This window comes from Scyliorhinus canicula, chromosome 16 (genome assembly GCF_902713615.1).
Source record: "Scyliorhinus canicula chromosome 16, sScyCan1.1, whole genome shotgun sequence".
NCBI lineage: Eukaryota > Metazoa > Chordata > Chondrichthyes > Carcharhiniformes > Scyliorhinidae > Scyliorhinus > Scyliorhinus canicula.
The window spans coordinates 52,798,567-52,825,179 of record NC_052161.1 but is presented as its reverse complement, the minus strand read 5'-3'; the positions used below and the strand labels follow the sequence as shown (position 1 = coordinate 52,825,179).

General features: G+C 40.0%; 1 protein-coding gene and 1 long non-coding RNA gene across 3 annotated transcripts; one reads left to right on the top strand and one right to left on the bottom strand.

Moving 5' to 3' along the window:
- Positions 1-369: 369 nt before the first annotated feature.
- On the bottom strand, positions 370-2,069 carry LOC119979385. The gene is made up of 2 exons (XR_005463712.1): positions 1,934-2,069; positions 370-1,324 (listed from the first exon to the last, which is right to left on the bottom strand). It is a non-coding gene; the product is annotated as an uncharacterized LOC119979385 (long non-coding RNA).
- Positions 1,735-26,613, top strand: LOC119979384 (zinc finger protein 518A). Of its 2 annotated transcripts, none has more exons than XM_038821526.1 (2): positions 1,735-1,902; positions 18,675-26,613. In XM_038821526.1, the coding sequence occupies exon 2, from the start codon at positions 18,835-18,837 to the stop codon at positions 24,358-24,360; it is 5,526 nt and encodes a 1,841-aa protein (XP_038677454.1). In that variant the 5' UTR covers positions 1,735-1,902; positions 18,675-18,834; the 3' UTR covers positions 24,361-26,613. The 2 variants fall into 2 exon arrangements, with proteins under 2 accessions (XP_038677454.1, XP_038677455.1); XM_038821527.1 differs by lacking the exon at positions 1,735-1,902 and adding an exon at positions 2,312-2,491.

The following is a 26,613-nucleotide window of genomic DNA, read 5'->3' as shown; positions in this document are numbered from 1 at the left end:
AAGGAAGATGGAGCCTCTTTGAATAACCAAATCAATTTGAAACATACCATAGGTTTCTCCTTTATCTTGCAAAACCAATGAGAAGGGCCAATCTTGTGACAGGTTATTTTTTATAGGGAGGATTTGTTTGGTGTGAAGAACATATTCCTCTAAGCAGTTTTGGTAATGGCAAGTTCTATTTTTTTTTAATTGGACAGATTTTTATTCTACAACAGAATCCAGGGTAATGGGGTACAGCAGGAAAGTGACTTTAATGATCTTATTGCATGGCAGAACAGGCTCGAGGGACCAAATGACTTACTCCTACTTCTTATGTTCTTATTTGGGCTCAGAGTAGATAGTGCAGTCAAGATTAAGGAAGACCAATCATTAAAAATATCAATGTTTATTTGTTGGACATCAATACTGATGCCACCAATGATTTCTGCAACCAGAATGTGCTTACTTTTGACACTCAGGTAAGACTTCAAAAAGACTTGTCATGAATCATAATGAGTGGTGCAATTTCAAAAACATCTTACAGCAAACATCAGAAGTGTCAACTTTGGAAGATAATTGAACTTAATGTTTCTGATCTGCTGTATTGAAACAGACTAAGAACCTAATTAATAAATAGTCATAAGAGTTACTACAGCACAGGAGGCCATTCAGCCCACAAATCCATGCTACAATAGGAAAGGCAGCAACTAAAGTAATAAAAATAGCAAGATTTGTTGCTCTTTTTAAAAAGAAAACCTTGTTCCTTGAAGACTTTTCATATTGAATGTTTTTAAGATTCTCTGATTAGGGAGATTTTGTCAGAAACAAGAAGTAACATCAACACCAAGATAAAGGTAATTACTGCAGATGCTGGAATCTGAAACATCAACAGATCACTCACCATTACACATTGCTGACGTTGCTCAAAGACCTAATTAAGTGCCAATATCGTAGATAGCAACAGCAAAACATCCTAGATACAGAAAGTATGATTACAAACACAATTAAATGAAAACATTTTGCTATTAGAGAACTGTTGAAAACAGAAGTCTGCTATGCTGTACCTACTAATTTCTCAACCTGGGCAATCTTGGTAAGATTGCATATTTCAGTTTTTAGTTCACCTGGGGGGCAACCCACACTTCTCTGAGTTCCCATGATGTGGAGATGCCGGCGTTGGAATGGGGTGAGCACAGTAAGAAGTCTTACAACATCAGGTTAAAGTCCAACAGGTTTGTTTCAAACACTAGCTTTCGGAGCACTGCTTCTTCCTCAGGTGAGTTCAGCCTTGAACGTTCGAGTGGGTCACTCTCCCCCTTCATAAGTCTTAATTTTCACAACAGCGCTAGGTGAAAGTAAAAGAAGCACTACACACTCAATACATAAAAGATGGTCATTCTTATTTTTTAAACAGTATCTAAAATAATGTAAATAGCAAGATGTTATTCTAAAAAAAATAAAGCCCTGTTACGTGGTGACATTGCACATTAAGTGTATTTTAAGGCAGTCGGATTGTGAAGGGGTCATATCACCAGCTGATGGGAATTTGTTTGGGGTGGGGGCTCCCCTTTCTATATGATGTTTGCAATGAGAATCAGAAGGCCTGGTAACTAGTCATCTTTCAGTGTGTTCAAAAACAGAATCGTTTTCCACTTGCTGCTGTTGCTTCAGTTTTGACGTTCATATTGCGATTGGTGTGCAATATTCAAACAGGAAGAGTAGCTGCGATTTTACCGGAAGTCGCCTGTAAGGTACCACCGCGCCCCCCTCCCTCCCCACAACCATCGCCCTCAGCCCGGCAGCGCCTCTCTCAGCCCAGGGCCGCCGCTCGACTGCAGGAACCCGGCGTCTCCCCAGCAGCACAATGCCCGGATGGAACTGTCATGGCGTCTCATAGTGACCCTCACACTACTTTCCCAAATGGTAAGATTATGGCGAATTTCGTTCATCTTACTTTAAAAAAAAACAAAGCAAAAATGCACCCGCCAGTCAACAAAGTGACGAGGGTGCTTCTTCCCTTCACTTCCAGCCCTCTCGGGGCTGCTACTGCTGCACCCCCCCCGGGAGTCCCAATGCAACCACTTGAAAGCTGAAGAAAATGTCGGCTCGTTTGCACCGACCGTGGGCGGAGGACATTTTCGGGCTGAGAGCAAATAGTGCAGCAGATAAAGGGTCGGGGGGTACAGATCCGTGGAGGCCTGGAGTAGGACGGGTGGGGAGGGAGCTTTCGCGTCGCCGCTGTAGTTTAAAACGATAATTTGAGGGTACGAAGTGATCGGCTAAAAGGAAATCCATCAACCAGTTTTTAAATTCCGCCCGTGTATACGTCCGCCATCTTGACGGTGGGGATAAATAGATTTCTATTCGTAATTTTCGGCCTCCGAGCAACTCCAGCGAAGTAAGTCAGGATACTTCAATTGCAAACAAAAAAAAACACCCCGTCCAGTTCAGAGTATTTTGCTCCCCGTTGTAGTCCAATAGAGAACTTTCGAAGCATTTACCGCTGTCTCATGTAAGTAGCTGTATCTGAATTGTACTTGTTCACCTTGAAATTGTTTCAGTTTAAAATTTTCCCTTTTACTCGTTGGTCGTTTGTGTGCGACACGTGTAAAACTGTGACCAGTGCTGATGAAATATATATGACCTACATGTAGGCATTTAAAAAAATAAGTGGAATTTTTACTGATGAATTGTTGAGTTGTCATCCAATTCAGTGTTATATCTTGGTAGTTTCGTAACTCAACTAATTTACACCAAAACCCACGTTTTTACATTATTAATAACGATGAGGCGTTTATGTAGTTTTTATGGATGTTTTATATCCATGCTTTTAGAGACGTGATGCTAACCTGAAGATTTAATATTAGTCAACAAAAGTGATAAAATGTTATCAATCAACATCTTAAAATAGTTAAAATGCTATATATTCAAGTTTGTTATTTCCAGTACTATTGAATTGTTTTATCACCAGAGATGTGACAATTTACTGATTTATTGAGCTGAATATAGACTGGAATTTTCCAAAGAGTTAATGAGGTTGCACTCTCTTTTCCTTGCCCCCCCCCCCCCCAAAGTTATTGCAAATTAGCGTTGGCAGGTTCGGATTACCTAAAACCGACCACTTTCCCCATGCGTTTGAGACATACTACATAATGCCTTGGCTCAACATCACTTTAGTTAGTTAATGGGGGGGGGGTGAGAATTTTAATTTCTCTTTCTCCATCCACCCTTTTATTGTCTGGAGGTTCTTGGCCCACACCATCGTACACATCAGAGATCAAAGAACACCACAAGAGTAAAGAAACCTCATTCCAAACACTACTTGACAATTTGGTGCTTTTGTTACCTCTAGACTTGACTATTCCAAACCTTTCCCACCCAGTCTCCCATCTTACTCCCTCTATATATTTAACTGTTATTCAACACACTGTTGCCCTCGCACTAACACATGTTCAGCCATCAATTCTCTGTGTTTGCTCACCTACATTGCTCAACCAGAAGTCAATTTATTGATTTTAAAATTCAGTCTTGTTTTCAGATCCCTCTATGGTCACATCTCTCATCTTTGTCAACTGCTCCAGCTCTACACACTTTCCCACCCCCACCCCCAGATATTTACTCTCCAATTCTGACACTTTGCATCTCTGATTTTGTCCGTGATCTACATTGGTGACCATTTCTCCAGCGTCTTGAGATTCTTCCCTTGAGCCACTCCAGAAAACGTGTCTCTTTGTTCAAGCTTTTAGTTATCTGCCCTCATATCTCCCTTTCTGTTTCAAATTTTCTGTAAAACACCTCAGGATGTTTTGACACATTAGAGGCACAATATTAATGCAATTTGTCATCGTTCGTGTTAGGCCATTAAGTAGTGCAAAAGGTGTAAGTTCAAGTCGGAGAAATGCAATGTTAGTGTTTTCAAGTTGCTGATGAGTGCTTCAAGTTGATTATTCAAGAAATTGGGTTTGCATGTACTTCAAATAGGTTTCTCAATGGAGCAGCATTTTATCTAAAATCAAGCCTACTGTTTGTAAAGAGGTATCTCACTTTTCTGAGAAATAATCTACTTGTTTTGAATACTTGACTGGATGAAATGCCAAAGTCGCAAATGATCTTTATCTGAAAAAACATTTTTACTTTCCTTAATTCTGAAGCCGGATCATAATTAAAACAGGTTCTGGCTTGTCAGTTGTTTATTCTGGTAAAATGATAGTATAAAGTTGCACATCTCAGAGTTTGAAATTCATTTTGATTTCTTGTTATGCTTTAGGATTGTGAAGAAATGCTTCAATTATATAGAAAATAAATTGTTTCATGTTTTTAAAAATGAGTTTTGATGAATTAAAAATTGTGAAATATAACTGAAATGTTGCTTTTGATAAATAATTGTGAATCAGATATGGGAATATATATCTCAAAACTTAAATTTCTGGAGTATGCTTGGGTTTTAGATTTTCTGAAGACACAATTGCCCAAGTCTTCAAAATCTTAATTGTTACACTGTCTTTAGATCCACCTGAATATAACTGGAGCCAATGACCTTTTCTGGTTTCAAATTCATTTTGTTGTGGGATTGCCATTAGTAACTGTTTGATAGTAGCTTGCTGAATATGTCCATTACTGAAGTAATAAGTGGAATCATTGCTAAGTGATAGCATGTGCCTATCTCGAGGGCAACCTTTATTTGGCAAGGAACAACCAGTAGAACGATAAAAACTGTAAAACAGATAACATTGAAACTTTCATATATCATAGAGTCATAGCATTTACAGTACAGAAGGAGGCCATTCAGCTCATTGAGTCTGCACCGGCCCTTGGAAAGAGCACCCTACCTCCACCTCCACCCTGTCCCTGTTATCCAGTAATTTACGAATGATAACTCTTTCATCTTCATTATTTCTCTGCTTGCCTGAATATATAGTGATTCACAAGAAGCATACCTTTTCAGTTGAAAATAGTCACAAAGGCCACTAGCATAAAACAAGATTGTTTACACTTGTCTGCTATTAATTGGTCCCAAGATGCGATGAATAAAACTAGCAGCTGATCATAACTGGCATTTGAAGTTGAATGTGTGTGTACAAGAACTCGTCTGAATATTCCTGAAAATAGTATTAGTGCCTCTCTTTTAAAACTTGCATTTTCTTGTATTTTCCATCCGACTGGGTTGGGAAGCTGGGATGGATGGATAAGAGTGCCAGCCATCCTCTAACGTTTTTCCCCACTGAGATTTGGGTTAGTTCTGAAGTTATTTTTAATCAATTGAAAGGAATGAGCCAATCCAGCAAACCTGCTGTGCTACCATGCAGTATGTTCCAAGTCCATTATTCAAATCCAGCAGATTGGAACGTGAAAGGAAAACTGGATTCAGTTGGAAACTAGGAGGGAGAATGGGGATAGTGTGATGTAGTGTCCCAGAATCATTTTTCCTTTGGGCTGACCCAGTTCTATCTCTGTTTGGGGGAGGGGTTACTCCACTGAAGGCGATGCTGTGTTCCTTCCAGATGAGCACAGTAAGAAATCTTACAACACCAGGTTAAAGTCCAACAGGTTTGTTTCAAATACTAGCTTTCGGAGCACTGCTCCTTCCTCGGGTGAATTGGGCGATTCACCTGAGGAAGGAGCAGTGCTCCGGAAGCTAGTGTTTGAAACAAACCTGTTGGACTTTAACCTGGCGTTCTAAGACTTCTTTCTGTGCTCACCCCAGTCCAATGCCGGCATCTCCACATCATGCCTTCCAGATGAGGGGCTGGACAAGGTAGAAGTTATTTCTAATTTAATTGAATGGAGTTTTTACTCCCATCTTGGTAAAAGGGGTCATCCACATCTACTGAATGTCAGAGTAGGAAAATGCGGAGGATTTCCCATTCACATTGACTGTCCGAGCTCTTGGTTCATGAAGAAGGCCTGTTGGTTACTGCTGCTGGGTGCATGCTTTCTTTGACCCTCTACCCTTGTGCATCTGACTTCTGAACATGGCTATCAGGGTGATGAGGTTGCTGAAATTGTAGTTGAGAGAGAGGGCTCTTGGGTTAGCAGTCAATTTTTGTTTTCAGGCACTTTCTAAAGGTATGTAATACCTGTGTAATTAATTTATATTCCTTAGTGTCGAAGCTGAGAATACATAGTTGAGAATACATAGTTTTGAGTATCAGTTGGAATTATATCAAGTATTGAGCACATCTAGTTAAGAAGAATGGGTTTCGCTAGAATGCACTGCAGTGGTTGTGGATTGTGGGTCCTAGAGTTTGCCGTGTTCTGTTAGAGCAGCCATGTCCAATTGCATATAAGCAATGTGACAAATAACGTAATGTTGGGTGGGGTGTGTCTAAGAGAGATGATTGATACAGGAATGCGCAAATTAGTAGAATGTGAAAAAAGGTGCGATGTTAATAAATTCACAGCTACCTCCTTTAATGTTCAGCACATTAAAACTTTGTTTTTAAGTGAGTTGTACCTGTGGCTTTTGCTTCCCTGTGTACCTTAATTTTTATCTGCTATGACTGCTTACTGTAACAACCAGTTGAAAGATTTTGCTATTGTTTTATGCTCCAGGTTATTCTTTGTTTTCAATCTTGCTATTATATTTGCAGCTTCTATTATGTATCATTTTATAGTATAGTGCCATAGATTTATTTGAAAGCACAAATTAAATATTTCCAAATTGTACAAGTTTTGAATCCTCGTGCAACATTCAGAATTTTATCAAATCTAAAATGTATCTCTCTTTCTACCCTCCCCCATCATAATCTATGATTATTTTGGTATTTTGGATTTTTAAAAATCTTAATGGAAAAGATCTATCTTCATTGGCTAAAATTGGAAATCAGTTGACTGTTTAATATTATTAAAAGTTTAAAAAGTCACTTATTGCAGATACTTAATAAAAAATATGTATTAAAGTCAGATAAGTAGGTTTTCTGGAATTTCTAGTCGAGACATTTATTAATACAGGGTCTCTTCTCATCCTAATGACCATTATTCCTGGATGACTTCATTCATTCATGGGATGTGGATGTTGCTGGCAAGACCAGCAATTTTTTCCTGTCCTCAATTGTCCTTGAGAGTGTGATGATGAGCTGCCTTTGAATAACTGGTCTGTGACACTTCCACAGTGACAATGTAGGAAAGGCAGTGTATTTCCAGATGGTGGAAAACATGTACCTGCTGGCCTTGTCCTTTGTAGGTGGTAATTATCACAGATTTTTGTGGAAGAATCCATAGAACCACTACAGTGCAAAAGAAGGCCCATCAAGTCTGCATCGACCCTCTAAAAGAGCACTCTACCTCTGTCCATTCCCCCATCCTATCCCTGTAACCCTACCTAACCTGTATAGCTTTGGACAGGTGGGCAATTTAGCATGGACAGTCCACCTAACCATCACACTTTCGACTGGGGGGGGGGGGGGGAGGGGGACCAGAGCGCTTGGAGGATACCCACGCAGACCTGGGGAGAATGTGCAAACTCCACACATAGTCACCCAAGACCAGAATTGAACCCTGGTCCCTGGCTCTGTGAGGCAGCAGTGCTAAGCACTGTGTGATTAATGCCACCATTTTGGGAAGAAGATTTGGCTAGTTGCTGCAGTGAGTCCTGTAGAAGGTACACTCTTGCAACCCTAGTGTGCCAGGAACAATGGAAAATTAAGGTGGCTATTGGGATGCTTCACCTTTGATTGTATTGACCTTCTTAAGTGTTGTTGGAGCTGTGGTCATCCAGACACGTGGAAAGTATTGCATCATAGTCCTGACTTATGTCTTTTAGTTGAGGGATGGTATTTTGGGAGTTGACATGAGTCACTTGCTGCAGAATACCATGCCTAAAATGTAGCCACAGTATTTACATGGCTTGAACCATTAAGTTTCCAGTCAGGGGTGTCCTCTAGCTGTTGATGGTGGTGGGTACAGCTGGCAATGTCATTGAATGTGAGGTGGAGGTAATTAGATTATCTCAATGGAGATTGTGTTTGTCTGAGATATAAATGGCAAGAATGGTATTTGCCATTTATCAGCCCAAGGCTGAATCTTGCTTGGGTCTTGCTGCATGTAGGTACAAACTTCTTTTTTTGTGACTGGCAACCAAAATTGTTAGCAAATATCTCTATTAATATTATATTCAGGATGGGGGTCATTGAAGCAGCTGATGGTTGAGCCAGCAGTGGAACTCCTGCAGTGATGTTTAGGGTCTGAAATGGTTGATTTCTGGCAATCACTATCATTTTCCTTTGTGCTTGGTATTTATTGCACTAGCCAGTTTCCCCTCTGATTCTCATTGACATTAATTTTTTCTGATGCACTTTTACTCTGCTGTCAAATGATGTTTTGAGATTGAGAACTGCCACATTATTTATGTAATTCAACTCTTTGTTCATGTTTTGACCATGGCTATAATGAAGTCTGGAGCAGAGTGGTAGAACTCAACCTGTGCATTTGTGAGCAGGATATTTTTGAGTAAATGCCATTTTAGTAGTATTTAACAAGACTTACTATCACTTAGCTGATTGAGAGTAAATTGATGGCATGATAATTGGCCAAACCAGTGTTTTCTGGGCAGACCTACCAGGGCAGTTTGACAGTCTTGTCAGGTAGATGTATTCTATTGAAACAGCATTGGTTAAACACAGATTTTCAGAACAATGGCTGGGATATTCTGCGGGCTTATAGCTGTCATATCTAATATATTCAACTTATCCTATGATTTGAATTGAAATACAGGGGGATTGGTGTTTGTGATGCTGGAGATTGGCAGGAGGGAAAGTTAGATTATCCAATTGGTAGTTCTGTCTGTGTCCAGTTACTTAGAACATAGAACAGTACAGCACAGAACAGGCCCTTCGGCCCTCGATGTTGTGCCGAGCAATGATCACCCTACTCAAACCCACGTATACACCCTATACCCGTAACCCAAACACCCCCCCCCCCCCTTAACCTTACTTTTTTAGGACACTACGGGCAATTTAGCATGGCCAATCCACCTAACCCGCACATCTTTGGACTGTGGGAGGAAACCGGAGCACCCGGAGGAAACCCATGCACACACGGGGAGGACGTGCAGGCTCCGCACAGACAGTGACCCAGCCGGGAACCGAACCTGGGACCCTGGAGATGTGAAGCATTTATGCTAACCACCATGCTACCGTGCTGCCCACGGTACTTGTGTCTTTCCTTTGCACCTTTGGTCCTGGACAGCCATCATTGAGGATAGGGCTGTTTGTGGAGCTTCCTCCTGTTTAATTGTCCACCCCATTTGTGACTTAATAGTCAAGGCTGCTGAACTTTGAGAAGATCTGTTAGTTGTGGGCTCACTTAGGTCAGGCTATTGTATGCTGCTTCTGCTATTTAACATAATTGTAGTCCTGTGTTCTACCTTCGCTGGTTTGGCACCTAATTTTAAGCATGCCTGATGCTGCTTGCATCCTCTTCACACTGTATTGAACTAGAGTTGATCACCTAACTTGATGGTAATGCTTGATACGCTGAACTATGAGGTTATAGATGATGGTTGAATAGAATTCAACTGCTGATGGTTAAAATGCCTATTGGATGTCTAGTTTTGAGCTGCTAGATCTGTTTTAATCTATTCCATTTAGCATGGTGGGTAGTGCTAGACAATATGATGGTGTCACAGTGTGAAGATGAGACTTCATACCATGAGGAAAGTGCAGTGGCCACTCTTACTGATACAGTCATGCACAAACTCTTCAGTGATGGGTAAATTGATGAGTGCGAGGTCAAGTAGGTTTTTTTCCCTCTTGATTCTTTCATCACCTGCTGCAAGTCTACCTAGTCTGGCAGTTTATATCCTTCAGAACTAGGCATACTGTGTTGCTACCATGATGCTCTTGGTAATGGGCATTCAGGACCGTACGCAGAGTAGATTTTATCTCCTTGTTACCATCACTCAGTGCTTCTTCAAAGTTGTATTCCAGATGGAGGAATATTTATTCATCAGCTCAAGCTTGTTACCATCACTCAGTGCTTCTTCAAAGTTGTGTTCCAGATGGAGAAATATTTATTCATCAGCTGAAGCAGGGAAGCAAAGGATAGTGATCAGGAGGTTTAGAAAATTGCAATTTGTGACCTTATCCTCCCAAATTGGGGTGAAGTTAGTTTAATAGCAGGCCTACTGGTGAATCATCGTGGAATAATTCGGAGGTGCCGCTCTCTTATTTGCTGGGAACATAGAAAAAATCACTTTTTATAATCTTTATTCGTGTCACAAGTAGGCTTACAACACTGCAATGAGGTTACTGTGAAAATCCCCCAGTCGGCACACTTCGGCGCTTGTTCGAGGACACCGAGGGAGAATTCAGATTGTCCAATTCACCTAACAGCCTGTGTTTCGGGACTTGAAAACCGGAGGAAACCCACACAAACATGGGGAGAACATGCAGACTCCACACAGACAGTGACCCAAGCCATGAATTGAACCTGGGACCCTGGTGTTGTGAAGTAACAGTGCTAACCACTGTACTACCATGCTGCCCTATTCACTTGAGCAGGTAGTCACATGGAAGGTCAATGACCTGAAAGCTTAACTGTTTCTCTCGCCAGACACTATCTCATCAGCTGATCATTAGCAGCACTTTCTGTATTTTTTTTCCAGCATCTACAGCATTTTATTTTTGTTTGAGTCCATTGTCTAGGCCAGTGTTCTTAAAAATGTTTTTCCGGGGTCCCATTTTTACCAATCGGCCAACCTTCGGGACCCAACCTGGCCAACCTTCACGACCCACGCCGGCCGACCTGCGCGATCCACCATTTTCTTCTTACCTTGTTTGATGCTGACAAAAAGGGAGGAAATGGTTTTGGGTCCCTTTGGCCCTCGTACACGCTCCTCCAATGGAACCTAGTGGATGAAGGTGAAGCCTTCCGGTGTCGGAAAGTATGGAGTGTCCATCTTTCCAAAGTTCTGCATTTTTTTCCTGTAAAATGTTACCAAATAACCCCCGCCCCCCAAACTTGTAAAAAATAAAAACGAATGAAATAAATGAAAAAAATAAAAATTAAATGAATAAAATTAATGAATACCCCCCCCCCCCCAAAAAGCTGCGACAGCTTAAAAAGAAAAGTGGCCGCACTGCGCATGCGCGCTGATGATCTGGCAAGCATGCACAGTGCGGCCGCATTTTGTTTACATGTTTGTGGCCATTTTGAAGGCCGCTTGCAGCCGGCGTTATTAATAGCCGGCTGTTGCGCACAGATTTGAGCGATCGGGAGCGCCGCGACAGACGGCTCCGCGACCCTCTCGACACCTGCCTGCGACCCATCCGTGGTTCGCGCCCCCGAGTTTGACAATGCCTGGTCTAGGCTTGGGCCAGCAAGGAAAGACTTGTTCAATTTAATAATAATCTTTATTGTCACAAGTAGGCTTACATTAACACTGCAGTGAAATTACTGTGGAAAGCCCCTAGTCGCCACATTGCCTGTTTGGGTACAAAGGGAGAATTCTGAATGTCCAATTCACCTAACAGCACATCTTTTGGGACTTCTGGGAGGAAACCGGAGCACCTGGAGGAAACACACGTTCTCCACCCACATTCTTGAACCTAGGTTACATGTGTTAAATGGAGATGCCAAACCAGGTGAATAACAAAATAGACAGATTTTATTCCTTGACACAAGGTTTATTCACAGGGTGCAGCTTTACAGATCTTTGCCTCTTAACTATTACCCCAGTGTCCCACTGCCCGAGTATCCCAGTTTTGTGATCCCAGTCCTGAATCAAACAACAATGCCCATTATCTGTGTATCTTCAACAGGCCACTACAGATTTCCCTTTCTTTCTTGCATATAAATTGAAAATGTACTTAACTTACAAAGCAATAAAAAAAAGTTTCCAAAATTCTTTTGACTCACCATTACACAAAACACCACTTTTTCTAGAGCAAGTCTTGTGTTCACCCATTTTACTTTTAGAAAACTCCAACTTTCCTTAGCAAGGTCTATCCTCAGCTTTTTCTCAGTGACATTCTTTTGTTGAATGAACATTTAGCCCAGTGGGCAAACGTTCCTCAGAGTACCCTTGTATAGGATGTCCTTCAGAATATTAGATAAATATAATCCAATATTTATTACTTCTACTAGTGCTAGTGTTTATACAGCTAGGGTGCTTTTAACCACTCTATATTTTCTTGGCTTCCCAGAACAAGGGACAACATTTCCCACCAGTAATATGATAATCCATCCAGAAGATTGATATAAGATCATAGCCCATTGAGTCTGCTCCATCATTTACTCATGGCCTCTCCTGCCTTCGCCCCATAACCCCTGATCCCCTATGGGAAGCATCACTAAAAGCTGACTAACATTACATCTTTGGGGTCACCCAAGACAGGAAATTTGAGAGTGCATTACTCTGAATTGTAAAGATTTTATTTGCCCTCTCAACCACCTCAACTGCGTGTGTTTCTTGTGATAAGTTGCAATATATCATAACTGGCACCAAGTGCTGTCTGAATGCAAAGCCAGTTTAAATGATGGGCCGAATGGCTTCCTGCACTGTAGCGATTCTATGAACTGTCCAATCAAACTTATTAACTTGTCTGTTTCTTGAATGCAAGATAATCTTTCTGTGACGATCGGGGCGTGATTAACACTTTCGAGAAAGCTTTCAATGTTGTGTAAGAGTCCTTCCTGTTTATTTCCATTGTTCCCATTACTTTGTTATTTTATTATTTTGGTCTGTGGACCCATAAGGTTCTATTTTCAAGCAGCCTGCTTTTCAGGACATTGTTCTCAGATTTTGGTTTTGGAAAGGAGAAGTCCGACTCCTCGGCACAGTGGATCTTAGGAACCAGGTTTGGAGGGAGCCTGATCGATTGGTTGACTGGCAACCTGTGGGTTGGCCAGTGCCTGTGTTCTGCCTGACAACATTGGCTCTCTTTCCACCAGCCTTTCCCCTTCGTGTGTAAATAGTTAGGCTGAGGGGTAGGGGGTGGCGGCGGTGTGGTTGGGGAAGGGGTATTAGATAGTTAACGTTTTCTGTCTGTTTAATTACTGTACATAATGAACGGTTATTGGTGACTGCAGTTTATTGCGATTTACCAAGGACCTTTGGTGTTTTAAATAAAATCAAATTTTACCTGTGTTGCAACTTTGGGTCAAGTGGGACTAAAATTGACTGCGCATTAGCCCAAGGTATTGAGAGAGTTGCTCCTGACATAGTCTATGCCTGCTCCTATTTATGTAAAGGCCCCTGAATCCTGACTTCAGATTTTAAATTCCCTTTTTATCTCAATTGCAAAAATTCTGCAGAACCTCCCTATAGAAAATCAACTCCATTCATTATAAAGATGTCTGCAAATTTCTCTGTGGTGAAGCATTGCGGGATCTACTTTCATCTGAATACAACCTACTTTTAGAGAATCGCAAGCAAGAAATAACATCGCCTCGATGTGTTATTTAATCTGTAAACACATTTGTTTTAATTCAATAGTTTTCTATCATCGCTTTTGGTTGTTTTCAATAGCATTTGAGATTTTCCATTCTGCAAAAATGTGGCTTTTACATCGATCGACTTGTATTTCCAAGAATATGGCTGAGGGTTAAGAAAATCTTCAAGATCATTTTAATGTAGAGGAGGGAATGTACTCTCAATATCTTGATCATCGGGACTCTTGGAAACTCTGACTTGCTAGTCTTGCTTTAGCCTTTTATGTCCCATCAGGAAATACATTTTCTGTACAAATCTACCTGTGATGACTGTCCCCGTCTGACACTTCACACCAATTTCTTTCCAACTATCCCAACTCTTAATTCTTTGTTTCACATCGATTATGGATTTATATCTAAAATATCTAGATCAGAAGGGCTTCTCTTTTAGTGGTGTTCCTAGCTCATTCTATGGTCCTTGTTCGAGTCAAATTGTGGCCTTTGCTTGCTCTCCTTGTTCTGTACTACTGCATGATCTCTTCCTCCCTTAATCAGAGGTTCTGTTGCCAGTATGTGATCTTCTGGATCAGAGACACTTCAAGATCTGTGATTGGAACTCTCACTGCCTTTTCACAGTCACACCTCATCTCACCAGTCCATAGATCTTGCCGTTTGTCCATTTAGTCAATGTTTGAATTTTCCGATGGTTTTCCTTCCCCTCGTTACAATGGTTGCATTCCCCCCATTCACATGCCCCTTCTGGTATATATTTTACTATAGTTCTAACTTTTTGTCATTATTCTTCTGTGGAGGCAGATGTTGTAGCCTTTGCCTCATTGATTGCCCGAAGGCGGATCCTGTTAGGGTGGAGAGCAACCTCTCCACCCTGTGCCCTGGCGTGGTGGGGGGACCTGCTGGAATTCATGACGCTTGAAAAGGTCAAATGTGAACTGAGGGAAAGGATGGAGGGGTTCTGCAATTCATGGGCGTTATTCATTATGCACTTTCGAGAATTGGATTACATCAAACATTTTGGGGGGAGAGGGACTGTATGTTAATGGTGATTATGAGTGATTCCTTGTTGTCATTTGTTTATGTTAACATGTGGGCTAATGTTTGGGGTTTGGTGGGAGGATGGGATCATTGCTATTGATATGGGGATTGACATTACATTTGTTAGATTATTGTTTATTTTTGGGTGTAAATTTGGGAGAAAGTGTGAAAAAGGAGAATAATATTTTTTTTTAAAGTAGCTCTATTTTGTTTATTGGGATTGTATTGTCTATTCTCATCCAGCCCTTTATCTACCGTATTCTGCTCCCCAACTGTCAAGTGCAGGATACCTCATAAATTTTAAAAGTGGAATTTCACAGTAACTTCATTGCAGTGTTAATGTAATCCTACTTGTGACACTAATAAAGATTATTATTATTAAATGAGTCCTATTCAACCTAGATTAATGTATCCACATAATTTGACTACCATGTTGAAGAATTAATGTATTCCATCACACCCTATCACTTTTATCTAAACCTTTCCACGCTTCAGCCCTCTCTTTTACAGTATTCTAAATTCCAGGATTAAGATTTATCCCTGGCCTTGTGCATGGTAGATTTTCCTCTGGGCTTCGTCCTTGATGAGTTCCCTTCTCTCTGCATGTAGGGCATTGAAGTGTGCAGAGAAAGTGGAACTAATTGTAATCCCTTCTAATGTCTGGTGATTATTACACATCAATTAAGTTATTTTAGATTTTGCCCATTGACGAACAGAAACGGCCTAGTTTACGATTTGGTTGGTCAGCTAAGATCTTGTGAAATATCTCCTTGATCTCAGCGTGTGATTTCGGTGTTGATGACTGCAATGTTCATATTTTCGCAAGTCTCTGATTTGTTGCTGGCCTCCCAAATGATTAGTTAGAAATTTAGCTGGTTCTGAATCTCTTCCCCCCCCCCCCCCCCCCCCCCCCAAAATCTGGTCCCTATCTATTTTTCCATGTTTTTATCCCCAATCGCTCTTTGTCTTACCCATGCATTGCTATAGACTGAATCTGGTTGCCATGTCTAGAAAATGTAAAATTAGAATGTTTCTGCCCGTGTCACACACTTTTAGAACCATGGCTACTTTTTAAAAAAAATTGCTGAAAGGAGACTTCGGCCTGATGCTTCATGCATTTCACATTTTTAAGTCGAGTATCCTGCATCCTTTTGGATTTTTAACCTGTGATGAGAGGGTTGTAAATTGTCTATGTAACTTTCAGGTAATTTGCTTTTACTCAATTTCTATCACATGATGTCAGTAATACTACTGTAACATTTATTAAAGATGCTAGGTTTTGTTAAAGGATGCAATAATGTCCTGACTGGGTAAATTGCACAATCTACTGACTTCTCAAATACATTCATTTATCATGTTCCATGCCCAATTTTGTTTGTCTTTTTATGGATGGCTTGCTCAGCAGCTGGTTATTTTGCTAATAGTATGAATAAAGTGACTTGCCCCATCTATTCTGCAAGAAATCACCTCTTTTTCGATGACTTTGCCACCCCCAAACCTCAAGCATATAAATTAGGAGGGGTAAGCCCCTTGAGTCTGCTTGAGCCATTCAGTAAATCTTGATTGATCTGATTGTAACCTCAGCTCCACTTTCCCATCTGCTCTGATAACCTTTCACCCCCTTGATTATCCAGAATATATCTACCTCTTGACAAAAAATATTCCACCACCTTTTGAGGAAGAGAATGCTGAAGACTCACAACCCTCAAAGAAATTTCTCCTCATCTGTCTTAAATGGGCAACTCCATTACTTTTAAATTGTGACCCCTAGTTCTTAATTCTCCCATAAGAGGAAACATCCTCTTCACATCCACTCTATCAAAACCCCTCAGCATCTCGTGTTTCAATATTCTGTGTCCCTCGGCTGTCCATTCTTTCATCATCAGATAACCTGCCCATTCCAGGTATTGGTCTAGTAAACCTTCTGTGAACTGTTTCCAACATGTTTATATCCTTCCTGAATAAGGAGATCAACACACACAGTACTTCAGATGTGGTCTCACTAATGCCCTGTATAATTGAAGCATAATCATCCTACTTTTATGTATAAATTCCCCTCTCAGTAAACTGTAACATTCAGTTAGCTTTCCTCATTATTTGTTGTGCCTGCATACTAACCATTTGTGATTCATATACTAGGACACACTGATTTCTCTGCATCTCTGAGCCATTAGATAATAAGCTTTTTTTATCCTTCCTACCAAAATGGACAATTTCACATTTATACTCATTTGGCAGATTTTTGCCCTCTTACTGTAACCTATCTGTATCCCTTTGTAGCCTCTTGGCCTCTTCACAGCTTACTTTCCTACCTCTTTAACAGTAGAACAATAGAACATTACAGCGCAGTGTCGGCCCTTCGGACCTCGATGTTGCGCTGACCTGTAAAACCAATCTAAAGCCCATCTACACTATTCCATTATCATCCATATGTTTATCCAATGACCATTTAAATGCCCTTAATGTTGGCAAGTCCACTACTGTTGCAGGCAGGGCATTCCACGCCCCTACTACTCTCTGAGTAAAGAACCTACCTCTGACATCTGTCCTATATCTATCTCCCCTCAATTTAAAGCTATGTCCACTCGTGCTAGCCATCACCATCCGAGGAAACAGGCTCTCAATGTCCACTCTGATCATCTTGTATACCTCTATTAAGTCACCTCTTAACCTTCTCTCTAACGAAAACAGCCTCCAGTCCCTCAGCCTTTCCTCATAAGATCTTCCCTCCATACCAGACAACATCCTGGTAAATCTCCTCTGCACCCTTTCCTATGCTTCCACATCCTTCCTATAATGCGGCGACCAGAACTGCACGCAATCCTCCTAATGCAGTCGCACCAGAGTTTTGTACAGCTGCAACATGACGTCATGGCTCTGAAACTCAATCCCTCTACCAATAAAAGCTAACACACCGTACGCCTTCTTAATAACCCTCTCAACCTGGGTGGCAACTTTCAGGGATCTATGTACATGGACACCGAGATCTCTCTGCTCATCTGCACTACCAAGAATCTTACCATTAGCCCAGTACTCTGTATTCCTGTTTTCCTTCCAAAATGAATCACCTCACACTTTTCTGCATTAAACTCCATTTGCCACTTCTCAGCCCAGCTCTGCAGCTTATCTATGTCCCTCTGTAACCTGCAACATCCTTCCACACTGTCCACAACTCCCCAAACTTTAGTGTCATCCGCAAATTTACTCGCCCATCCTTCTATGCCCTCCTCCAGGTCATTTATAAAAATAACAAACAGCAGTGGCCCCAAAACAGATCCTTGTGGTACACCACTAGTAGCTGAACTCCAGGCTGAACATTTCCCATCAACCACCACCCTATGTCTTCTTACAGCTAGCTAATTTCTGATCCAAGCCGCTAAATCACCCTCAATCCCACGCCTCCGTATTTTCTGCAAAGCCTACCTTAGGGAGCCTTATCAAACGCTTTACTGAAATCCATATACACCACATCAACTGCTTTAACCTCGTCCACCTGTTTGGTCACCTTCTCAAAGAACTCAATAAGGTTTGTGAGGCACGACCTACCCTTCACAAAACCGTGTTCACAATCCCAATCAAAATATTCCTTTCTAGATGATTATAAATTCTATCTCTTGTAATCCTTTCCAAGACTTTGCCCACAACAGAAGTCATCAGCAAATGTAGCAACTGTATATTTGGCCTCTTCATTCAGGTCATTTATATAAATTGTACAAAATTGAGGCTCCAGCATTGATCTCTCTGACACACCACTCATTGCATCTTGCCAATCAGACTTTATGCCTACTATTTCCTGTTCACTAACTAATCTTCTATCCATGCCAATATGTTTTCTCCTATACCCTGAGCTTTTATTTTCCGCAATAACTGTATGCAAGCAAGTAGAACTTTTATATATTCCTCGAACTTTCTTCGAACCTTATTACTTGGTAAATCCAAATACCCTTTCAACCAAACTGTTCCACATACTGTAGATATGCAAGCACTGTCCAACATGCCACTATTAAATGAACCTGTGACTGGTGTACACATTGCCAAACTGAAGCTTCTTGTGACCAGTATAATTTGCTGAGACTGATCAATATCGTCGTCATCTCCTTTCGAACCTTCTGTGTCATGCATTGCTTCAAACCCTTTAGACAGATTACCACAATGGTATTTCGAATGATATCACTGTAGCTCTTGTTCATGAGAATTATTTTTGTGCTGTACACCCAGTGTCTCTTTTGCGCAATAGCTCAATTGAAAAGTATCTTTTCTTTATTTTACAGAATTATCACACTGAGGAGTAATAACCTACGGCCTTGTTTTCTCCAGCTAATTTCCGAAGATATGACCTTTCTGACTCCTCTTGTGACATGCAGCAATTGGAGAGAAGACTTCTAAGAAATCTCTACAGCATCATTGATTAACATTCCACAAAATTGAAATATGCAATCTGACCAGAGAAATTTTCCACAAGTTTATGAAACAAGTACTTTTGCAGATGCAAATAACAAGCGATATTGTAGAAAGAAACAAAGTTTGTCTGCAAGGAATATTGTACAAATGGACAAAGGATCTATAACAGGAAACTGTGCACAAGTTTCATCTATATCTTCAGTGACTGTGAATAAACATGTGAATAAACAGCCTTGGCAAGAGTTAAAATTCAAACTTAAAAATGCAAAAGTTGTTCTGTCAAGATTAGATGTGAAAAAAAATATCTCGCCGTACATTCTTGTAAATCGAAGTAAAACATCACTAAGTAGATGCCAGACTGCACGAAAATCCTTGAGAGAAAGTCTAGCTCAGGTAGACCGTCGGGTTATTTCTTTCGAGGATAGTTCTGTGCAGCAGTCAATGGGTGAGACTTCAAAAACTTCAGAGGGGGTAGCAAAAACTGTATTAGTAAAAGTTCTACGTTTTAGCTGTGAAAAATGTAAAGATGGTGTTGAATACAACCCAAAACAGTTACTGAAACATTATCAGGAGTTACATGCTGCAGACATACCTGTATATCCCTGTGAGTTGTGTAGTTTTACTGCTAATGATTTTCAGACACTAAGCCAACACCGATTGAAACATCGTACTCCTCTTCTTAAATGTGAAGTTTGTAACGATGGTAAAATGTACACTCTGCAAGAGCTGAGAAAGCATTTAAATTGGAAACATGGTGTAAATGGTAATTTTCGCTGTGAAAAGTGTCGATTTTCTACCAAGGATCAAGGCACGTTTATTCAGCATATTCATCGACATGATGTGATTCAGTACAAATGTGGTAAATGTGAGCATGTAAGTTACACAAAAGGTGAGTTTCAAAGACATCTAGTTGTACACACAGGGGCTTTTCCTTTTTGCTGTCAATACTGCAACTATGGTGCAACACGTAAAGACTATATTGTAAAACACATTAATGCTGTCCATAAGGGTCTGGCGGAGGGTAGCATTTCAAAAACCGAAATGGATCCAAGTCAAAAAGGAAAATTGAAGAATTCCGCGGGTCTGAAACTTGTTCTGAAAAGATACAAAATTGGGGTGTCTCGGAAAGCTCAATGGAGGAAAAAGAAGCAAATCCTGTATTTGGCACCTACAAAGGAACGGTCTGATGATGCAACAAAGAAATTCAGCCATCCAGAACAACAGTCTCCACCAGCTGCAGACATATGTTTGAATGAAGAATTAGTTAGTCCTAAAGATATCAGCGTTGAGAAAAGTGAAATTCCAGGACCAAAGCCAACAACTTCTAGCTCTCCATCGAAGTTGACAGATGTAAGTGATTCTAATCCAATTGGCAGTAAGGAAATCTCTCCTCGGGCCCCTTTTGTGATGTTAAAGAAAAATAAATTATCAGTGCCACCTAATTATAGTGCTCAGTTTATGGGCTTCAAAGTAGTAAATGGCAAACAACATTTAGTATTAAGGCTAATACCTACATGTAAACAAAATTTAAATACTTCAAATTCGCAAACCCAAGCCAGTAATGACAGCTCTTTATGCTTACCTCCGAATGCAGGAAATTCTAATGTTAGATTACCTGATGCAAACACATCAAGTGTGAATGCGCAATCTGTTAGACTATCAAGAATTTTCACAAAGCAGCCTCGTGCATTCATGATCATGGACAGTTCTGTGGAATCAAAGAAGCAGACTTCAGGACCACAGATGTCGTACATACCTTATTTAACAAGTGGTAAATTTACTCAGGTTAAAACACTAGAGCCACTGTTTACAGGCTCAGCTCAAACAGCAAAATCATTAGTACCAACATCTTCATTGAATTTAACTGAGACTGCAGTAAATAAGGGTATGCCAGATAACCAGGTTGTACAAAACAAGCCTGCAACTTCAGAAATACCTTCAGTTTCAAACAGTAGTCCAACACCGATAATTGCATCATCAATCATCAGCCAGATTGCCTCAAAGGGATTGCAGTGCTTAAATGAGCAGACATCTGGTGGAAAGAATGCGTCTCAGTCAGATTGCGATGCCTCATTACAATCCATAAACGGCACCCATTTACCTTTTATTCATAATTATGCCAAGGTGAACATTTCTACTTCAAATCAATCTGGTAGTTTGATATTACAAGGAGATAATTCAAAGACTACAATGATTTCAAAACCATCAGAGGCTGTTCCTCAAAGCTCCTTAAAGCCTGAATTGTGTTCTGGACAGCCAAACAAAATAGAAGCTAATGGAGTTCAAATGTCAAATTTTCAACAACTGCAAAGTATTGTAACTTCCCAAGACTCTATAATTCCAAAATATGGTCTATTAAATGGAAAAAATTCAACAAGAAGTGTTTCAACTCCCAGCAAGTCGTCATTTCCAAACATTCCATCCCACTTGCTGGTTGGCGGTCAAAATCGAGGTGTCCAAGGTTTGAATGAACTTAATTCGCCTATACTTCTGCAAATGCTGGAACCTTCTGAAATCGTTAATGAAGAATCTGATGCAGAGAGTAAATCTGTGTCATCAAACAGCATATCTATGTCATCTACACAAAGCACAACTTCTACTACTTCAAGTTGTAGTTTCCTTTTTGCTTCAAGTGAACTGGGGTCTGAAACTCTAAATATACGATGTGATGAACTCTGCAATAATTCTGTGGTTGACTATAATAATTCTTGCAGTACAGTATTAAATGCAGCTGCTTCAGAACAAAGTATTCATCCCATCAATGTAAAAGAAACTAATCAAGTTAATTCTGATAAATGTTTGTATAATTTAAATAATCTGCATGCTACAGAAATACCAGTACCTGGCAATTGCCACTCAGAAGTGGAGGCTGAAGCATTAAAAAATGGCACTGAAAGTGAGTTCAGCCATTTCTGTGAAAGTGTCAGTGATTGTGCAATAGTGCAGAGCCAACAAGAACTCGGGCAATGTAACAATAATTGGTCTTCAGATAGGACCCATGGCCTGGAGGCAAATGCTAAATTTCAAAATACAGAAGGGGATGAGTCAAGTTTTGTCAATCAGGAAGAGACCCTGGATTACTGTAGACCTGAATCATTTTTAGAAAAATCAAATTGCACGAGGAAACCAGATATAGAGATGATGGACTCTTATACCAAAGATAACATGAATCATAGTATCTCTGCAGAAAACATATATGAAGAACAAGTTAGTGATTCTGATGGCAGTGTGTCCCCGGTGATGCCTAGAATCACATCTGTGTTCTCATTGCAGACTGGGGATGGAATGAGTTGCTTGGCTCCCGAAGAAAATCAGTTACTACTTGATGCATTGAAGGACACCTCTCTATTTGGTGATAAAAATCTTCGCAGTGAACCACAATGTCCCAAAAGTAGTCCAACTAGTTTTCTAGAGACACAGACGAGTGCATATACTGCAACAAAGAAAATGGCTTTACATAATTATGCCATTAAGGAAGCGTCTGGAGCTGTGCAGCTGGACTCTGTAAATGATAGCTGTGTTTTAGATCATAAATGTATTGGTGGGAAGAGCACACTGGAGACTACATCACCACCTAAATTAAGCAGTTGCATGCCACCAAGTGTTGAAAAGATGAACACACTGTTAAAGGCTCATTCTGCTGAAATAATCAGCCAACAGTTAATAAAGGATGCAATTCGTACTTCTGCTAATGGAGGCAGTAACTCATCTGTTGCACTTTTGAGACCTTTATGCCTCGCTGGCATCGCTAAGCCGGTTTTAATCCAACCATCACAAAAAGGTTCTGCAGTGCCCTTGCATTTAACACAACAGTCCCGATTGCAAGTAGTTTCTGGGGCACTAGTTCCACAGACAAAAGTTGTTCCTGGAAACTCTGCCTCCTTGCCAGATAAAGGATCTGGCTTGATACTCACTTTTAGTAATGGAAGCCTTGGTGCAGTTTCCAGCATTGTTTGTGGTGGTAACCCTCAGATATTGGATAGTACATATGCCAGTGTACCAGGACAAACACCAGCATCTGACAAAATCAGACACAATATATGTCCATTAGCAAGTAGTTCCAGAATAGGTTGCACGGAGACCACACCGGTAAACGTTTTGTCTTCCAAAGATACTTTACCTACAGGTCCCGTTTCTGCAGTGTTTGATCATCATTCTTATGCAAAACTTGCTTTACATTTGAATGACAGCCATACAGCTGGGAGAGGTTCATTAAATGTAAATGGTCAGGATGAACATTTGCTCAATGAACTACTTGAAAATGTAAAACCATCGGTGTTAAATAATTCACTGTCATTTCCACTGAGACAGGAAACTGTTACGGGTAATGACACACAGACAAGTACTGAAAATGAATCAGACCAGCAGACTGTTGTGCTTCAGGGTATTGTGCAGAAGAAGCCTAATGGGGTTATAAGTGAAGATACAGTGGCTAATTCTATGTCTGAAAAAAATGGACCACTTAAGAAGATATTTTTGCGATTTATTAAAGGTTCCAATGGAGAATCAGGAATGAAGGGTAACCAATTCCTGAAAAATCCTGTGATGTTCCACAATGCAGTGGGCAATTTGACTAAGTCTTTACAGCAACCAAGTCAGGCTGTATTGTTTGCCGGTGGCTCTCCATGTATCCTGCTACCAGTGAATAAATCTATGTCCTCAACTCCTGCAAATGACAGCATCCCTCCCCAAATCGGTGCTCAAGCTTCCCTTAAAGTTCCTATTCCTCCAGCTCTACGAAGTTCATCTATTCGTTCTGCTGAGAAAAGAAATACTAATAAAGCCTCATCAGTTATTTCACAGAGATCTGCAGCAAAGTCAAACTGCCGATGGGATGACGAGAAATCTGATGAATTGTGGCAACCACGGAAGTCATGTAATGAAAATCTTGTATTCAGATTCAGCAAGCGACTAAAGAAAAAGATGGAGAATTCTGAAAATCCACGAAAATCAGAAACCAGTAGCTTTAGTGAACTTAAAGACACAGAAGAGAGAGAAAGAATCAAGCCTCCTGACGTTAGCAATATGACATCTGGTTGTAGAGTTGTGAAAACCCTAAGACTTGTACCTTTTGATCATGGGCAGCTTATTAGATGTCCTAGAAGAAATCAGCCCGTAATCGTGCTTAATCACCCTGATGTTGATGTCCCTGAAGTGGTTAATGTCATGAAAACCATTAAAAAGTGTAGAGGAAATGTTCTCAAAGTAGTTTTATCGAAAAGAACAATTTGTGCTTTGTTGAATCCTTGCGGCAGTATGCAAGTAGCTGCAAAAGGGTTCCTCATCAAACAGTACAAAAAGATAAAACCAGTGAGCCCTGTGAAAGAAAGATATGTACTGAAATTAAAGTTGAAAAAGACAAGTAAGAACAATTATCAGATTGTGAAAACTCTTTCAAATAAAACGATAGAAGCTAAATTCAGCTGTTGGTTTTGTGGTCGAATATTTGAAAACCAGGAGGATTGGGTGGGTCATGGTCAACGTCATTTAATGGAAGCGACGAGGGACTGGAATAACTTGATAGATGAAATGTCTCAAAAAGATCTAAGGCTCTGAAAATGATTTGCGATCTTTACATATATCCAATTCACTAATGCACCACTTCAGTTAATATGAATTTATTTTGCGAGGAGCTGTTAGGGGCAGTGTCTTCTGGAATGAGAAAAAAAGTGTTCAAACCTGAATGTACTAAAAGGCTTTTTTGAATGTTAGCAGTGTTTTCATGTTTTGAACTATTTTGACAGTGGCCCTGGCATGGTATTGGGATTTACCTAATACTATAAATAACTGCACTCTTCAGAATCACTTCAGAGAATTTGATGCAAATAACCGTTTAAGTTTTTTTTTAAATTTTGTTTTAAAACCTTCAATAAGGAGGGGTATTACTGTTTTTATGTGGTGTAAGTCCATTGTATATTATGATAGTTGAGAATTTTGATTCAATCAATTGTAATTTGTCCTAATTACACACATGCTACTTAACACAGTTTGTGTGTTGGACTCCAGCAAAGACAATCATTTGTACTTCTAACTGCTGTTTGCTATATAATAAGAATGAGTAAATGATTAAACAACTTTTTAGATTTAGAAACAGTTGACTCCCAGTTTTTGTTATCCTGGTTACCCTCTATGCAGTGAACTGTAATAAAATGTAGAACGTACTTGGTATCTTTTTCATTTAATACGTTTATTTTGTATCTTTTATGTACCATGCAGCAAGGTAAGCAGTGCAATTGGGATAATTCAGGTATTTGGTGTCCTTTTGCTGTTATTACTGTCAATAAGATATCCATGTCCATAAAGTGAATCAGAAATTTGCTGGGATATATCTCAAGGTGTGCCTACTTTTCAGAAGCTCCATCACTTTAGGACACGGCAGTGACCCCATAAAGCTGCAGTTTGGTTTTTGCATTGTGTATGTGGCCCTAAAGCAGGGCTGGAGAAGAAAATATATTGCTAAAGTTGTTGTAAAGATCCACCAATAGCAATTACAGTTCATCCGCTTTTCAAATTATGGCACACTAGAGGGAATGAAATCTTTGAAATGTTTAGTGGACCGCGTGTGGTGCAAGTTCAACGTGTGGTGGGGTAGAGTGGGTTATAGCAAAAGCGGAAGATGTTGGGGCTAATTGGATAGCCCTTTCAAAGCGCATCATTAACTGAACAGCCTCCTCCAGTGCTGGAATGCAGTAATTCTATGACACCATAAGATGTAAAAATCAATGAATGGGAATGAGATCTGAAACTTTATATAGATCAGGATGGATGCAGACACCAGGTGCCCACGACTATTCCAGGCACAAGAAAATTGTGGCTGGTTTGCTCATTTAACCTATGCACTATTTTTCACCTCAAACTAACAGAAGATGCCAATGTAAAGGGAGGGAGTTATGGATGAAAAAACGAGGTAGGTTTGTATATAGTTCTTTTATCTCTGGTAACATAATTTGAAAAAAATGCAAATTAATGTGGATGCAGTTTGCATCTGTCTGTATTCTCATATTTTGACTAGCTGCTTGCAATTGAGTCTGGCCTGATTGTTATGTTTAAAATGTGCATTTATTGGATCATCTATCCAAACTGTTATAAATTCAGCAGTTTCCTTCCTCTGGAGACAAAATTGACAAACACTGAAAAACCTGTGCATCTAAAAAAAATCATTCTGTTTAGAGTAGAATACAGTTCAACAATCTGGATTTCTTATTCGGTGTAGGATTTCTGTTCCTGCAAATGTGCAACGGTACTAGTAGTTTGTTAGGTCTCTGATATTTTTGAAGGGACAATATTACAAAAGTCGTCTATTTTTCTATTCCTTAATTAAAGCCATGCCTACTTGTAAAGAAGAAAACCTGTGCTTTTATAACAAAGTATGAAAAGGCAAATATTTGTAACATGAATAACTTGGGTTATATTTTTACATTAGTGATTCTTTGCTGTACTAAGCGAGTTATGAATTAATCTCTGGTTTTGAAATGTCACTTCAGTTGACTGGTAAATGCATCAAAACGAACAAATTCGATACAGAATATGTTTAATATGGATATGTTTCTTCAGTTTTTGGTAAGTGTTTATAAATAAACGGCTGCTTGCTGGAACTGAAATTGGACCCCTTTTTTGGTATATTGGAAATGGTTTGAGTAAGTTCCAAATAACTAATATCAAAACTTTAATACTTAAAAACTATATATGTTATAGCTATGCACTACCAATATTGGGATATTTCTTTTCAAGGTCAGCTTTTACAAATGCATGCTATTTTGGATACATCTATGTACATTTTCTTCAGAAATAAAGTTAATTAAAACAATA